Below are 18,013 nucleotides of genomic sequence, written 5' to 3'. Positions count from 1 at the left end.
TAGTGACATCTTCATATAATGGAATGTTATACAGTTATGAGATGAACAAAGAATGACTTATATGCAAAAATTTAAACAAATATCAAGAACATAATATTGAGCAAAGACAGAAACAAAACAAATATTCCATGAGTTCACTTTCCTGAGTTCAAAAATCAGACTAAATGAAACTAATGGATAGCAATGAGTAGTTAGATGCTCAAGCTACTTTTAAAAAGGGCACAAGGAAATGATTATCTCTAGGGGGAGGAACTCAGAGAACAGTGATGAGTGGAGAGTGAAAGATCTCTTAAATGCTGGCAATTTCTGTTTTTTTATCTTGGCTATAATTATATGGTTGTTTGCTCCATGATAAATGACTGAGGTCTATATATTTGTACATTTTTGTGTGCATTTTATTTCATTAAAAAAAGATTAAACAAACAAACAAGTAATTATAGTTAGAATGTCATGTTTGGAAGCATCTCTATAAGATCATCTGGTTCATCTCCATTTCTTTAGCCTAAGCTTCCATTAAGCACCATATTTTTTTAATGAGTGCTTTTTTATGGAGCAAATCTTTCAAATAAATTACTTAAGGTCTTCTCTAATATTTGTCACCATTATTATTTTGTAAATAAATGATGTGTTAGCCTGGAGTTGCTAGGCTGGAAACATATTTCAGAATATATACAGATGAGTCTCTCCAAATTAAAGAAATGGGAAAATAATGACTGATATATGACAATTAAGTCTTCATAAAACTCAAATATTTAAATCATAACTAAGAGCTAATTATGAAGTGAAAATCTTTTGGTGGTGGTGGTGGTTTAGTCACTAAGTCGTGTCCAACTCTTACAACCCCATTGACCCCAAGCCTGCCAAGCTTCTCTGTCCATAGGATTCTCCAGGCAAGAATACTGGAGTGGGTTGCCATTTCCTTCACTTACAAGTAAGTAATAACAATATTTCATTAATCCTAAAACTTATTTTCTCACATCTATGAAATCAGGATCCATCTTATAATCAACTACATCCTCAATCTTTGTCAGCCTGAATCAAAGTTAAGGTCTTCCAGAGAGAATTTTCACTTACTTTTGCCAGCCAAATTCAGGCACTACCGATCTGAGACCAGTTTAAATTAAATTCTCTGCTTGAAGCTTTTTGGACCACATAGAATTGTGAATTCAGACCTCAAACTTGCATGAGTACCAACTAGTTGTTCAAATTCTCCACCCAATGCCAAGTTTGAGATATTAAGGTTCCCTTGCTGTTCTTTTCTCTGTGGCCACTCTATTGAGTTGCTTAGTTTTAAACCGAAACTAATACAGCTTTTGGTGACCCAGTTTTATCCAAAGAACTCCTGTTACACCATGTCTCCATTCAATCTTGGTGTGTTTTTTCCCTTTCTTATTGGTACGTGAATTCTTGCAGTCCCTGGTATCTTAGATCATACAGGTAGAGATTTGCTTTTTTAGTTTTTCCAAAAGAAAATATTTAGCCTACGAGTGCACAGAAAAACCTGGAGTGATTCTTCTGTGTAACCATTTTAATGTAACCATTAACCATTTAATTTTGGTCAAAATCTTGCTACATACTCTGTATTGTTAATAAAATATTAGGTTGCAATTAAAATTAGTGACTTACTTTGAGAACTGTAAATCATATCACCATGTGAGGCAGAATTATTGTTTCTATGTGCACATTTTGTGTTTCCTACTTGAATTATAAGACCCAACCAAGGAAGTCTCAGATTATACCTTTATTAACGTCTCATTGCCTTGGATGTTATTGAGCCCATATTAAAGACAATAAAACTTAGTTTGGAGGGCTGAAAAAAACACGAGGTTTGCAAGAAACAAACACAACTTTCATAAATAGGCTGTGTGTGTGTCTGTGCGTCCGTGCCCGTGTGTGTATGTGTCTCTGTGTGTGTCTGTGTGTGTCTGTGTACACCTGAATGCAAAGTAAAAGTTAACATCTGGGCACAGAATCAAAGAAAGTTTGCTTGTTGGTCTTCATTATGAAAATATTTTAACTTTGCCAAGATTAGATATTATGGAAGAGTGCTTGGGAGGGGATTGGGAATCCTATCTACAATACTTGCTCCAACAGATTCAATTCACAGCCTTAGCAGGTAATAAAAGAAGCCTCTGGACCATGTAAGGGATTGCCCAGGCATAGCTAGGTGCATTGGTCACTTTATGTATTAATGCCAATCTCAAATAAATCACTTTTTTTGGTCTGCTGTGGAAGGAAAGAGGATATTTCTGTCAGTAAGTGAATGGAGGATTACTGACTTGCTGACCTTTCCTGACTGTGATAAAAGATGACTTCGTTCCTTTTAGCAATACTTCAAAAGTGGAAATTGCTCTTTTAAGCGTACAATGTGAGAATGAAGTAGGGAGCCTGCTACTATTCCATAAATAGATCTTGGCAGAGGGCATCCCTTGGGAAAAGGAGAAATTCTCATTAGGGTTATTTTTCTAAGAGCTGTCAATATGCATGTGTTTGCATTTAAAGAATGGAGAAAGGAGGAAGCCAGTCCTGACCGGATGTATTTTTAAGACTCTATTCTTATTTCTGCAGCATTTAAATATAGTGTGTAAAATACAGCACTCCTAAAGGCCTCATGCTATGTTTGTTCTGAGGATTCTTATGTCATTTTCCTGATGAAGGAATCAGGAATGCAAAATTATTTTGCCTTGCATTGTTAAATCCAAATAAGAATAGAAAATAAGGCATGTGTTTTACCTTAACCCAGGATATGTGACAGTTGCCTGGTATTTCAAATACAAATGGCTTTTGTTGCTCAGGCCACAGGAAAAAAGAATGTGTTAAAGGATTGGACTTGGTGTTAAATATGTTTAAGGGTCTTTAAAGGCCTGAAAATTTTAACAAGTGAGAAAATGATGATGCAGAATATTTAGTGATATCAAATACTGAAACATTCAAATGACCCAGAAATCACACCTTGTCTCTGCAGTGTTCTACTCATTAAGTCTTAAGTGACATTTCTTTCAGTAGTACCAGTTGTCAGAACTAGATTTTGTTTTCTGTTCTCTGTGCATGTGACTTCTTTGGACAATATGAAGGTATTGTTCACAAAGAGCGAGGATCCTGTGTTATACCAGTAGATGCTTCTGGTGATGAATCAGTTTTTCTTAAGGGCTCGAAGCCATCTGCTGTCATACAGAATCACAGAAAAATGTGAAAGATGTGTAAAATCCACATCTATCAATAAAACTTTGTTTTGAAATTAAAAAGGAAAAAAAAAAAAAACTTCTGAAAGTGAATGACTTAGATGACTTAGCCCCAAGATGAAAGCTGTGTAGATGACAGGTGATTAGACTGCCTTCGATACTTTGCTCTATGAACTAAAAAAAGAAATCATGCTAGCATATTATTTAAACACCTAAATATTTTTGGACTCATTGCAAGAAAGAATAACCCTCTTTTTGAAGGTATTTTTCTATGTCATAGTGCACCGGATATTGAAACACGATATATCAGTGAATTTTCAAGAACAAGTAATGGTCTTTTCTTAAAACACACACACACATTTGCCTTTGGGAGGATACAATAGCAAGAAGCAGGAGGGAGGGTTACTTCCCATCTCATTTAACCCCAAGTTGAGTTGGGAACACAAATGTGGGGGAGATTAAGTCCTTGACCTTAGGCTCAGTTGTCATTGTTTGTGTATAACTGCTTTTTTTCATATGTAAAGCCATCCAAGGATGATCCAAAAATAATTGAAACTGTTAGGTTAACTTAAGCAGCCATATAGATCAAGTCTCCAGAAGAGCTGGATGAATAGACTCTTTTACCAAATACAATTAACAAGTTCACTCCAGCATGCTTGATCTAAATGGTCTTGATTCACCTAAGCCAAAGTGGGAAGATCCCCTGAAGGAGGTCATGACAACCCACTCCAGTATTCTTGCCTGATGAATCCCATGGACAGAGGAGCCTGGCAGGCTATAGTCCATGGGATCACAAAGAGTCAGACACGACTGAAATGACTTAGCACGCACACAAAGCAGAACCAGAGTGGAGGCAATTGAAACCTTGGTTGATAGTGTTATGAGTGTGAGGCATTACTCTGAAATCCTCAAAGGAATCAATTAAGTGTAAAGAAACAGGCAAAGTCAGCAGGACTAGCATTTTTGGAAAATACATGTGAATGGTGTTCTGCAGAGTTGTGCAGCACGACAGTTCTTATGGACTAAGGTGGATTGCCACTGCATTTGAGATATAAGAGGGAGAAATTACCATGAGTGGCTCTAGAGATACCAGGACAGTTTTCATGTCATCTAATAGTTATTGATCTTCCCCCCTTAGCATAACTTTGATCATGGGGAAAATATACACACAGAAGGGAGTGTTTACACTAAAATATTTTCACTTCATTACATTTTACTGTGCCTAGACAACTGGGAGCAATTTCAATGGGGAAGTTAGAGTGTTAAGGCACCCTGGGGTAGGATGGGAAGTGTGTCAAGAAATCTTCATGTACTTTCCAATTCTTTTTTTGAGATTTAGCACAACCTGAATGTTGAATCCTCTAACAAAGGGTGCTTTGTCTAACAAAAGGTTCTATTGGTCTAACTAAAACGAGTTTAATCAAAGCAGAAAATTATTGAAAGAACACGGGAGCATTTCATGGAACACAAGGCAGCTTGACCTTACTAAGAACTTGGGCCACTCACTCTTCTCTCTGCATCGTATAGGGTCCCTCTTGGCTGCTTCTCTGTTCATATTTATTGCATTCCTTTATTCTCTGCAGTTTGTCTTTGCATCCCTGCACATACCCCCGAACTCTATGGTTTATGCACTTTATTACTAGCTACATGCAGAGAACAATTCCAAATTAATGGGCAAGAGAAACAGAGGGGGCTAGCTTTAAGGCAGGAACCATCTCTGATGTATGGAATCACCTCTGACCAGGGGTACAGGGTCATGTGGTGCAAATATGGCTGCCTGCCAAGCTCTCTAATGTTCTCAGAAAAATCATCATGGGTGGAGCCTAGGCTCCAAAGTTAATCAACTATATCAGCCTTTCAGATTTCTACCCTCATAAAACTGCACAGTCTTATACCACACAGTTTTGACTAAATAGTAAAAACCAGAAGATCCAACTGTTAGATCTCCTATTCCTGAGTATATTTTTTTCCAATTCTTATGCTCTCTTTGTATATTTCCATAGATTGTAAATAATTCTAAGAATGCTCTGATTTCAAAATAAAAAATATATGTGCAAAACATTCTAAATATAAAAAAAGCACAAATATGTATTTATGCTCGTAAATCGAAACGAGCCTACCTTTAGGAAAACAGCATGTTGCATGTTGTGCGTGTGTTTTCACCATCCAAACAGCACAGTAGCCAAACAAGCCTAACTGAAATCAAATAGTGCTTTTGACTTGAATGGACATAAGAAGTCTTAATTGTTGACTCAACTTTTAGAACATTTCTGGTTCAAAGATGAGCCAAACAAGCCTAACTGAAATCAAATAGTGCTTTTGACTTGAATGGACATAAGAAGTCTTAATTGTTGACTCAACTTTTAGAACATTTCTGGTTCAAAGATGTCATGCAATTAGAAGCAGCAGGAGGAGGTTGCCCTGTTTAGGATCATACTTGAACTTCCTAAAGCTTAAATACTTGCTCAAATACATACTAATATTTATTGACTTTCTGATACAAATAGGGAAAAAATAATCATACCCATGCCTGAAAAAAATGTGGAAAAGAAACTTAGAATTTTCCGTATCTTTCAAGTTGGCTAGAAAGATGTGCTAAATATTGAGGTTTGCAAAGAAATATTTTGAGAATGGATTTTCCAAAATTCTGCTTCATTAAGAAGCATTTAAAAATGTAACTGAAAATTTGATATGAAAAATATAACTGGAAATTCTATATGAAACATTATGCCTCTATGAGGATTTCTATATCAAATTTATGCAAATTTGTTCCCATAGTGAATAGCACCCATATCTTGGAGTTGAATGAGAAGCATACTTTTCATTCCTACTGTATAGCACACGGAACTATATTCAAAATCCTGTGATAAATGATAATGGAAAAGAATATGAAAATAAATATATATATATATCTGAATCACTGTATCTGAATCACTGTACAGTAGAAATTAACACATTGCAAATCAACTACATAGGCTTCCCAGGTGGCACAGTGGTAAAGAACCCATCTGTCAATGCAGGAGACGCAAGAGATGTGGGTTTGATCCCTGAGTGGGGAAGAGACACTGGAGTAAGAAATGACAACCCACTCCAGTATTCTTGCATGGAAAATTTCATGGGCAGAGGAGCTTGGTGGCCTAGTCCAACATAGGGTCACATCTCATTCTGCTTCTTTCACACACGCCATGACTCAAATAATTAACATAGACATAATGGCTGGATAATGTGTAAGAACAATCACCTTAAAGTTAAAAATTGGAAAACTTGATCTTGATGTCAAGAATTGCCATTATAACCACTGAGTAGTGATATGGCTACAAAGGGGAAGTTACTCTCCAAAAATGGTTTGATTCACAAGTTTTTCAGGGAGAGGGAGCACGATAGCATTATTTCTATCTTCTGTTAAAACACATTATCAAAATCGACTAAAGTAGTGTTTCTCCTCCATTTAACCCTTGATAATATAATCCAGAAAAACATCTATTTCTGCTTTATTGACTATGCCAAAGCCTTTGACTGTGTGGATCACAATAAACTGTGGAAAATTCTGAAAGAGATGGGATGCCAGACCACCTGACCTGCCTCTTGAGAAACTTGTATGCAGGTCAGGAAGCAACAGTTAGAACTGGTCATAGAACAACAGACTGGTTCCAAATAGGAAAAGGAGTACATCAAGGCTGTATATTATCCACCTTGCTTGTTTAATTTATATGCAGAGTACATCATGAGAAACACTGGTCTGGAAGAAGCATAAGCTGGAATCAAGATTTCTGGGAGAAATATCAATAACCTCAGATATGCAGATGACACCACCCTTATGGCAGAAAGTGAAGAGGAACTAAAAAGCCTCTTGATGAAAGAGGAGAGTGAAAAAGTGGGCTTAAAGCTCAACATTCAGAAAACGAAGATCATGGCATCTGGTCCCATCACTTCATGGGAAATAGATGGGGAAACAGTGGAAACAGTGGGTGACTTTATTTTTCTGGCCTCCAAAATCACTGTAGATGGTGATTGCAGCCATGAAATTAAAAGACGCTTACTCCTTGGAAGCAAAGTTATGACCAACCTAGACAGCATATTCAAAAACAGAGACATTACTTAGCCAAAAAAGGTCCGTCTAGTCAAGGCTACGGTTTTTCCTGTGGTCATGTATGGATGTGAGTTGGACTGTGAAGAAAGCTGAGCACCAAAGAATTGATGCTTTTGAACTGCGATATTGGAAAAGACTCTTGAGAGTCCCTTGGACTGCAAGAAGATCCAACTAATCCATCCTAAAGGAGATCAGTCCTGAGTGTTCATTGGAAGGACTGATGCTGAAGCTGAAACTCCAACACTTTGGCCACCTGATGCAAACAGCTGACTCATTTGAAAAGACCCTGATGCTGGGAAAGATTGAGGGCAGGAGGAGAAGGGGATGACAGAGGATGAGATGGTTGGATGGTATCACCGACTCAATGGACATGAGCTTGGGTAAACTCCGGGAGTTGGTGATGGACAGGGAGGCCTGGCATGCTGCAATTCATGGGGTCACATAGAATCGGACACGACTGAGTGACTGAACTGGACTGATACTATATATATAGTATATATATACTATATAGTGTAGATACTATTTTCTTCATTGATTCATGTCACATGCAGAAACTGAACTGTTGGAAGGTTTTTGCTGGCTTGATGACATTTTCCAGTACTTGTTCCAAGCTTCTTTTATAATCACTATTTCTATGAAGTCATTCAACTTGAAAATAATTGCTTGCCAAAACTGAGTTTCTCTGGTGAACCACTCAACACAGTTTTAGTTTCACAAAGAACACCATTCTTTGTGTGCTGTTAATCTTGGCTTTGAAACACCACATATTATCCTTCCCACTTGAACAGTTCAGCTCCTGTTCTCTTGGTTACACTTTGGAACCATTAGACTTACGGCTGGAATATCAATGTGAGTCACCTAGCTGGTGACTCTTTGAAAACAGATTTTCCAAGTATGGATGTGTGGATCCTCTGCTCATAGCAACATCTAGTAGTTGTTAAAAATGTGAGGACTTCCTGAACAGTCTGCAAACCTGCGTTTAATCAGAAAAATTGCTGGCGTTCATTACATGGGAGTTTTGTGACTTGGTCTAATTTTAACTTTGACATCAAGTATCTATGACATTGTGTCCCCAATACTTGACACAGAAGTCATTCAAGTTAAATTATTCAAATAAATTAGTGCTTCCTGTGAAAATACTATGAGTTTAATTTTCATTTTTATTTGCTCCTTTAATCTTACCTCATTTAAGACTGCACTTCTAAAAAGCTATTAACAGAAGGTCATAACATTAAAATTTGATCAATAAATTAAGAATCCAGGTATTCAGTGGATTATTCTACAGAATACAAAATAATTTCACAATCAGTTCATTTTCTAACCAAAATGACTTAAAAAGCTACCAAAATGAACATTTTGTTGACAAAGCATGGGCCTGACAATAAAACAAACCACAAATTGACTATATGGCCATTATGGCAAAGCAAATTAAAACTGTTTTCCTATTTCATGTTCACAATGACATCTCTGAAGGCAGTGAATTTTCCCTTGTCAAATCCTAGTGAGGTTATGTCTCCATGCCTTCCAAATACATAGAAACTGGGTCATGGATAATTACCAGGCTAGACATGTTTGTAAAGGTGTTTTGTACATGAGAATTCTGTATGAAAATGAAAGTACTTTATACTGAAAATATAATACATCAAATGAATGATGTTACTCCATCAAAGTAGAATAAGGTCATTGCCATTGAAAAGGAAAATTTCTACAATGGTAGAAAATTTGTGAAAGTGTTAGAATTTATTTGGATTGGCCAAATAGTTCGTTCAGGTTTTTTATAACATCTTACAGAAAAATTTGAACAAACTTTTTGGCCAACCCAATATAACTTAAACATGCATACTTTTGTACATCTGATATTAAATATCTCACAGATCTACTAATGATTTATAATTTTTCAGCAGAAAAATATACTGTGAACCTGTCTTGAGGGTTCATATGAGACATAAAAGGATATATATCTTCATGACAGAAATATGTATTTTTATTTAAACTGATTTTATCAATACAGAAAGTTTGCTCAATTATATATGGTTCTATTTCTATCTTCGAGAACATTTTCTGACAACCATACAAGTAAATTTTTTGCTCTAATATAAATTCCTTTCCAAGGATGCTCACAATTTATTTAGCACAAAGGGTGATAGGAAATTTGGACTTACAATTTATGAACTTCTTCACATACACACATTGAAAATTTTAAGTCTAATTAAAAAACAGAAATAATGCAGGAAAGTCTTCTTTAATGTACACTGCAACTATTGAAAACTGAACAAAAACCAAAACAGAGGACTGAATCCTTCACTACTCCTCTAATTGTGTGGTAAGAGTAGGAAAAAGGGTATCCTATACTCTATCTCCTCTCTGCACCTTTTAAAATGAAAGTTTTTAAAAAGACATTTAATATCCTTTATTTTATTGCTCACATAACTCAGCTGCAGAGTACAGAAAGGATTTGGGGAGATAATTTGAAACAAAAAAAGTTTTAAAAAATTTTTATACAAAATGAATATGTCATATCAAGCTATGTTTTCTAAATAACATATATTTTACAAAAGAGAAAGTGAAGTGAAGACATATAATTTAGAAACCTGTTAAAGAGAGTCCACACAGTAGAAAAGACACAAAGTCAAACCACATCAGGGAAGCCACTTTTATTTTTATTTTTTCCACATAGATAATTTCATGTCAGCTACAAAAATCATGAAATGAAGAACTGATTGTGAAACTGCAAACTCAAAAACCACTGGATTGAAAAACAGGATCTCCCCAAAGGACTGTTAAAAAAAATAACCAGAATACCATGAATTCATATTTAAGTAGTAAACATGTCATATATTTTAAAATAATAAATATAGAACAGCAGTAGAGAAACTAATAGCATAAACAGCATGGAGTATATTTTATTTTTAAGACAGATGAAATTTCTAGGCACAGTTTTAGGCATTAAAGAGGACACAGAGGCATAGGTTAGTGTGTGCTGCTCTGTACAAAAATACAGTCTGAATAAATTACATTGCTAGCCATACAATTAGACGTCACTTACCAGTCAGCTCATTGCATGTTTAATAATATACAGTTACATGCTAATCCATATATATCATTTATATTTCAAACACATAGGTCTCTCTATATTTATGTCTTTAAAATTTACATGTTGAACTTACAAAAAGCTAAATTGCTGTGCAAGAAATCCAAATAACTAGCCCTGCTGAGTACTTTATGCTATATGCAGGTGTGTGTGTCTCTCTCTCCCCCTGACAGACAATGGGATTAGAGTTAATAGTTTGGCTAGTAAGAAAACAATAAACAAACCTAAAGCTGCAAAGACATAATGTTACTGTGGGTGAAAAATTCACTTGTGTTTATTCTGATAGACAAAACAGTATTTCAAATGAGCCATGATAACTTTCATGTTGTACTGAACTTGTTAGTAATGAAACACTTTCAACTATTAGTAATGGTAGAAATATAGCAAAGGGCTCTTCGGAAAGGGGAAAAAAGTAATATAAGAAATCTACTTTTCATTAAACTGCAAATATGTGTGCCTTAGCTATACCATATTCTGTCACTTCCAGCTTTTTCAAATGGACAGAGAATGAAAACTTGATCAAGACTCGAGAGGTGATACTGGTCTAACAGCACACTGCATCCTCTACTAGGACTAAGAAAAGTGCCTCATTGATGTCAGCACCAAAGTACTGTTCTTCCATTATTCAGGAATAAAAAGATTCTCTCACAACAGAGAGTGTTTAGTAGCTGGAATCCCTATCCAATAAATATCGTATTTCCCATGCTGCTCTGATAATATGCAATTAACTACAAGACAGTCTGGCCCAGATTTTACTATTTCTCAAGAAAATTGCTTCAAAAGATTCTATAATAGTAATATCTTTCTGGAAAATGTCCACTCATAGTTTCTTATGATTCTATACAGGATTATATACTTTTATAAAGGTTTCTCTCTAGAATGCATTTAATTAGTTTTGTCTGTCATTGCTAAAATAAGAATACGCCCGGTTCTTCAAATTTACTTCATGATTCCATAGAAAAGTCACAAGATAAGAGGTTTTATTTTAACCATTTGAATAATAAAATAGTGGATTTTTTCCTGTTGTTTTTGGCAACAGTTCTTAAGACAAGCTGAAAGCAGAACTCTGCTTTGGGAGGTAAAGCAAATTATTAAACACTATTGATGTAGTCCTGTTCTTAATGGATTTTGCAATACAACAGAACATAGGTATTTTTAAAATGGTTTATCCAATGCTTCTTTCTGCAAGAGGGCCAAATAGTGTCCTTGTTAACAAAAATAATTATTTATAACTTTTATATTAGAACTGTATATTTGCTATAAAAATATGTTTATAATTAAACTATCCAAATTTGTATATTAAACAGGATTAACACAAGTTTGCAGTGTAAGATTCGCTGCAAACTTATTCCCTATTATTATTTCCTTCCATTTGAACAATCAATAAATGATTCCCTTACCATAAATCCATCTTAATTGTGTGCACAAATCAGTTAGCCCATTAGTTAACGTCAGAGGACCAGGTGATAACCAGATGAAAACCAGATGAATTCTACTCCTCTATTGACAATTATATAAATCTATCACTATTCCTTTTTTAATGAAGACATTTAAAATACTTGGAAAAAAAGAAGCCTTCTATTTTAATGACTTTTAAACAAAATGATCATCCTAATTGCTACACTCTTTTGAACTACAGTGCTTACAAAAGAATCATTAATTTTCAGATTAACACCATTTCGATTTTTCTTCTTATACAATTCTATTTAACACTTTCCAATGAGAACATAGAGCAAAAGCTTTTATATGCACTTTTGTACAGTAAATAAGTGTGAATACCGATCTAAGCCTCTTAACAACGTGTACAAGGTTAGTGTTCAAATCACTTCACTAGAGCAAATATTAATTTTATGTGCAATAGGCAAATGCAGGTGTAGGGTTAGGGAACAACTTATTACCATTTATACTAATGGCTCACCTTCTATAAAAATACTTAAGCTTGTTACATATGCACAATTGTTTGCTGTAATGTTTGGTAAGTGATTTAAAGGGTACTTAGGATTAAAGCAATCATGCATATTTCTTTCTAGTTGCCCCAGGGAAAATAAAGATTCTCAATTTTTCCTCATTCTAGATATGGCTGAGGCACAATTTCTAACCACATAATGAAATGCACATGTCTCCAAATCTTGACTCCCTTCCCAGCGAGATGCTTATTGCCAAAGCATAACCTCCCATTAAAACGTAGGTGGAATATGTATTATTAACCCAGTTACATTCAGAACCCCCATTAGATGCTGAAGGGAAGTTTACTTTTCAAGAGTTCACTCAAGCAAATAACCAATGTAGTCATTGGATGGGATAAGCAGGCGATAAGGACTCTAACAGTGGAATCCTTGTCAGCGCAAAGGAACTTCTAAATGTTGTTTATGCCAGCTGTTCCCCTGCAGGCAATAGGAGATTCAGGCATTTCTCATTCCAACTAGTTTCTCACAATGGTTGCTGTCATATAGACCCTTCACTTGTCAAGAAAAGTGACATGAATATATTGGAAGTTTGCAGCATTTGCCTATGTCTAATCAGCTCTCTTAATTTGTGCAGGTCCCTAAAATGGATGTAAAAGCTGGTTATGATGTTGACAGCCAAAAGGCAAAAGATATTAAATCAACTGAGCAAACTGTTTGATGCTCCGCAAGTGTTTTAGAAAATGATGAATTAGAAAAAATGCAGACGTAATCCTTTTGTTGGATGGTTGATTTTTTTTTTTTTAATTTGAGACTATTGGTTCTAGTAATAGTCTTCGTAGTTCTTAGGGTTCAGGCAATAAAGGATGGCACCCCCAAATGAAAATATAGTTGCACCCCAGGCCAGGCCATAACCCCAGTTGAACTCATGGTAAATTTTCAAGCTCACAGTTTCAATGAACTTGATTGGGTAAAGAACCAGGCTGCAAACCTGTAAAACAACTGAAAGAAGAAAAACAAATCAAAATTAGGAAAATGTTATTTACAGGAATTAAAATGATATACAAATATACATATGTATGAGAATTACACTTTAATCAAATAAAAAAGTCAAAAAATTTGAAGCATTGCTTATTCTAGATGGTATTCTTTAAAATACTGACAACCTTTTCTGTTTAACACTACTTCACAGTACAGTAAGGATTACTCTATTAATAATTAGCAAATTACTATAATAGTATTTGATGAAATAGTGTAATATACTAATTTATATGAACATACAAAGTAGTGATTCTCAGTTTACAAACACATATAATTATCACTATTATGGCAAGTAGTACTAGTTTAGGTAAACTGTTTTACAATATAAAACTTGTAAATAGCTTCCCAAGAATAGTGACCCCGAATACCAGCTAAAAACCTTTGTTATTTATTTATACTCTTGAGAAATTGGGGAATCTGAATTCATTTGTACTGATTAAACCGGTATACTTGTGATTCAAGATGTACTTTTGTTGTTGTCACTTCTCAGTATCATCTAACTCAGCCCAACACTCAAGAAAATCCTACCTTGATGTCCTTACTTATATTACTATTTTTATTCTTTTCTTCTCATCTAGTTTATACCTCTCATCTCTTAAAATGGGTTCAAAAGTCATCTTTGTCAAGAAGCCACACCAACTCATAACATACCCTATTAGATATAACAGATGACATTTATATGTTTATACCTCACTTATTTTCAAAAAAGAATAAAGCCTCTGAAGGCACGGAACATAATCAGACTAGAAAACCTAAGCTAATGATGTCTATCACAATAGGACACAAAACTTAGCTCTTACTTCTTAGTTAAATCTTAGTTCTGAGTCAGGGCTAACAGGGAAATGTGATGAGTCATACTTAGTAAAATATTTATATGAGAGATGCTGGATTACACAAGAGATGATATCCTCCATTCAAAATCATAACCTTCTATTATATGTAACATTACAACTGCTACATAATTTCTCTTTTATTTCAATCAATTTAACAAGAATTTACGGGATGCATCTGCCTTATAGATGCATCTCTACTATATGATGGCTCCCACTCTCAAGAAAGAGACAACCTTCTCCCTGAAAACTCTGAGATACAGTAGTATGTGACATGGGTTGGCAAACTACCAAATCTGGTCTGCTATTTATTTTTGAAAAAAACTGTACTGGAACACAGGCGCATTCATTTATGTACTGTCCACACTACCATGGCAGAGTTGAATGGATGCAACAGAAACCATGTGGCCCACAAAGCCAGAAGTATTTACTATCTGGCCCTTTATAAAAAACATTTGCCCATCCCTAATATATGACATAAATTCTGGGTTAAAATGATTCTTATTTAACTCATCTTAAAAATACCATAAATTCCAAAATGCAACAACAAAAATGTGAATAATGTGTAGGAGGCAAGAATAAACTTTGAAAAAGTAAAAAATGAATCAGTTTATTACATTTTTTTTTAAAAAACAGCAGCAGGATGGATAGCATGTCTAATTAAACTGGAATTTTGTGCTATAAAATCTACTCTCATCTATTCTCAGTACCTGTAAAATATCATTATTAGCAATGTGATTAATGTTCCTAGAAAGTCTACATAACAGTCATCTGTCTCTGGCATAAAACTGATGAAATACAGAAGACTCATGAGGGCATGATTCCTCAAAATCATTACTTTTGATAAGGCTCAGACTTGGAGTGACAAGACCTTTCTGAAACCAGATACAAGAATTCCAAACATTTTTGCTATGTAGCTCAACACTCCTGTGGGCCAGCACTGGCCTACCATATTTCCACATTACTACTGAGCTGTTTGCCATTTAGTCAGTAAGTTATGTCCAACTCTTTTGCAACTCCATGGACTGGAACCCACCAGGCTCTTCTGTCCATAGCATTTTCCAGGCAAGAATACTGGAGCAGGTTGCCATTTCCTTCCTTCTTGTGTTCTTGCTTTCTCGTATTATCACATCTCTTAGCAACACCTGCCATATTTTGTACTTCTTTACTAATAATGGACTGCCTAACCATGAGGGTAGCAACTTGTGTTACCAATGCCTTAAATTATATCACTTTAGACACATTTTTTGAATGAGTAAATGAATTTTACTCATTTACTAAATGAGTAAATATACTAAATGTACTACATATTTGTAAATTTGTTGAATTTGAGTAAATGAATTTTACTCATTTGTTGAATGAGTAAATGAATTTTACTCATTTACTAAATGAGTAAATATACTAAATTTACTACATATTTAATATTTAATTTGATCCTGACCCAGGGATTGAACCTGTGTCTCCTGCTTGGCAGGCAGATTCTTTACCACTGAACCACCTGGGAAGTCCTTACTACTGAGGGTGGATAGATAAATAGGTCCATATAAAAGGAGAATATCTCAACATTCAAAATAGAAATCACACTTTGTTTATAGTTTAAAAATCTCAGAAAAAGTTTTGTCATTGTTAGAACTAACAGCATATTATATAATCTACACTTCTATTTCCAGCCAGTAAGTGCTAAATGTATATTAATTTTAAAACATTCAGCTAGGTCTCTGCCTTTGTGAGGGAAAGGGTGCTTGCATGTTTTAAATGTCTTAAAATTAACAAGAAGTCAATTAGTATCAACTGTGAAATACAGGCAAAAATATTTCAAAATTACTAAGTTAAAAAGAAAAAAAAAAGCATTTTTCTCCTTTGGTTTCTATACTCTGGTCACTAATCAAATCATGACTGATCCTGCCAGGATATGATTGAAATATGAATGTGAATTAGGGATAGTAAAATTCATTTACTCATTCAACAAATACATGAATGTTTCTAAAGTGATGCAGTTTAAGGCACTGGTAACACAAGTTGCTACCCTCATGGTTAGGCAGTCCATTATTAGTAAAAGAAATACAAAATATGGCAGGTATTGCTAACAGACGTGATGATACAAGAAAGCAAGAACACAACACAGAGAGCTGCAGGCTGCTCTTTTGATGAGACCTGAAGAAGGCCTCTCTGGGGAGGAGTCATTAGAACACAGACCTGAATGAAGTGAGGGGTGCAGGTCAATGCAGTAGGAGGTGAGCGATCCTGGGTAGAGGGCACAGGCAGTTAACAAATGAAGGAGCACATCATGTATAGTGGAATATCAGTAAGGATGCTGCAGATATAGTACAGCAGTACAGAGGGCAAGGAAGGGAACAGCATGAGACGAGATGGAAAAGACAGCCAGAAGGCCATTCAGGAGCGGTCTTGTGAACCATGGTCAGGGGTCTGGATTTTGTTCTAAATGTGATGAGCAGCTCCAAGAGGAGTGTGAGCAGAGAAGTAATAACTGGTCTGAATTATATTTTAAAACGATTATACTGCTTCTTTGTCAATCAGTCAGTCCGTGGAGTGAGATGTTTACCTAGCCTGCTTTTAATATTCATTTCAATGTGTTTTATTTAGCAAATATTTGGCCTCCATGGTATAATACAAAGATATAGTTTCCCTCTAGTGGGAAAAATAAAAATACAACTCCATTATGCTTCACTGGCCTCCTCCACTCTTCTGAGCAGCTTTCTTAGAGACAGAATTTTATTGTGTTGTTTGCCAGATGAAAATGACCCTAAAATGCTTTATGCTTCTTAATTATTTTTACTTTCTTTGGAATCACTGAGAAAAATGTGTGTAATGCAAAACTGAGAAAAAAAATATAAGCCTGCATTTGTAAATGATTTTCTTCATTTAATACAATATACAGATGCAGGTTAAAATGTCTCCTTGACTTTTGGTGAGCTGCAAAGGAAAAAACAAATAAGTCTAGAGTCCAGAACTCAAGAAAACGCCACCATACTCTACCACCAACCAATGAAACATAACAGATGCTGGTCGTGGTATTTTCTATGCTCTATCTCAGAGGCATAAAGTAAAGCTGTGCAGCATTTTAGAATTTGAAGGGAATTTGAGGTTCATTTTATCCCCTCACCCTACTTTTTGGAAAAGCAACAAAACTACCAGCCATGAAATTGTACAGACAGAAACAAGACAAGAACTCAGAGGTTCTTATGTTATTTCTAGTTTTCTTTAAGGGGATATTTTTCAATGTTTTCTATACTGCACTATTCAAAACACTCAATATTGAAATAGTCAATGTTCTCTAACATGGGGATATTTCAATATTTCAACAAATATTTATTGGACGCCCACTGTATTCTAGGTGAAAGGGATAAGACAGATAAGACATGGCCCATGTCCTTTGATATTTCATACCCTATCGTGGATACAGACACACAGATACAAACAAATGCGTTCAACAGTAGTAGTAGAGGCATGTTCACTTATAATCCATTCATCACGTTTATTGAGCTCTAATGATACTCCAAGTACCACTTCTGCCTGGAGAAAGAAGGGAGGACTTCAGAGATGAAGCACTATTTGAACTTGTTCTTGAAGAGAAAGATGAAAAGACCTCTAGGAAGAAAAGACAGCTTGCCATAAAGCTTTGATACAAGAGGGTGTGCCTATAGAAAATTCACATGGATAGAATGAAGGGTACAGTCACATGGAGGTGTTTGGTTTAGACTATAAAAGGCTTAGTGTGTCATAAAAAATAATAAGACTGGTTTCTATAGGGAGACATCTCAGAGGTTATTTGAACTATAGATGCTGTTGGTACCCTATCCATATACTCTCATTCTCATCATTCCGCTACATGTCAGCCTGACTTCCAACTGTCA

The 18,013-nt window shown here is 35.3% G+C and overlaps 1 protein-coding gene across 1 annotated transcript in view; it reads right to left on the bottom strand.

The window, feature by feature from the left end:
* Positions 1–9,911: 9,911 nt before the first annotated feature.
* Positions 9,912–18,013, bottom strand: part of TMEM47 (transmembrane protein 47) — a 28,878-nt gene continuing 20,776 nt past the window's right edge. Inside the window, exon 3 of the mRNA XM_018043921.1 lies at positions 9,912–13,269. Within this exon, the coding sequence (XP_017899410.1) occupies positions 13,091–13,269 (179 nt within the window). The 3' untranslated portion in view covers positions 9,912–13,090. The remainder of the gene's footprint in view (positions 13,270–18,013) is intronic.

This window comes from Capra hircus (genome assembly GCF_001704415.2).
Source record: "Capra hircus breed San Clemente chromosome X unlocalized genomic scaffold, ASM170441v1, whole genome shotgun sequence".
Lineage (NCBI taxonomy): Eukaryota > Metazoa > Chordata > Mammalia > Artiodactyla > Bovidae > Capra > Capra hircus.
This window is presented reverse-complemented; position numbering and strand designations above follow the sequence as displayed.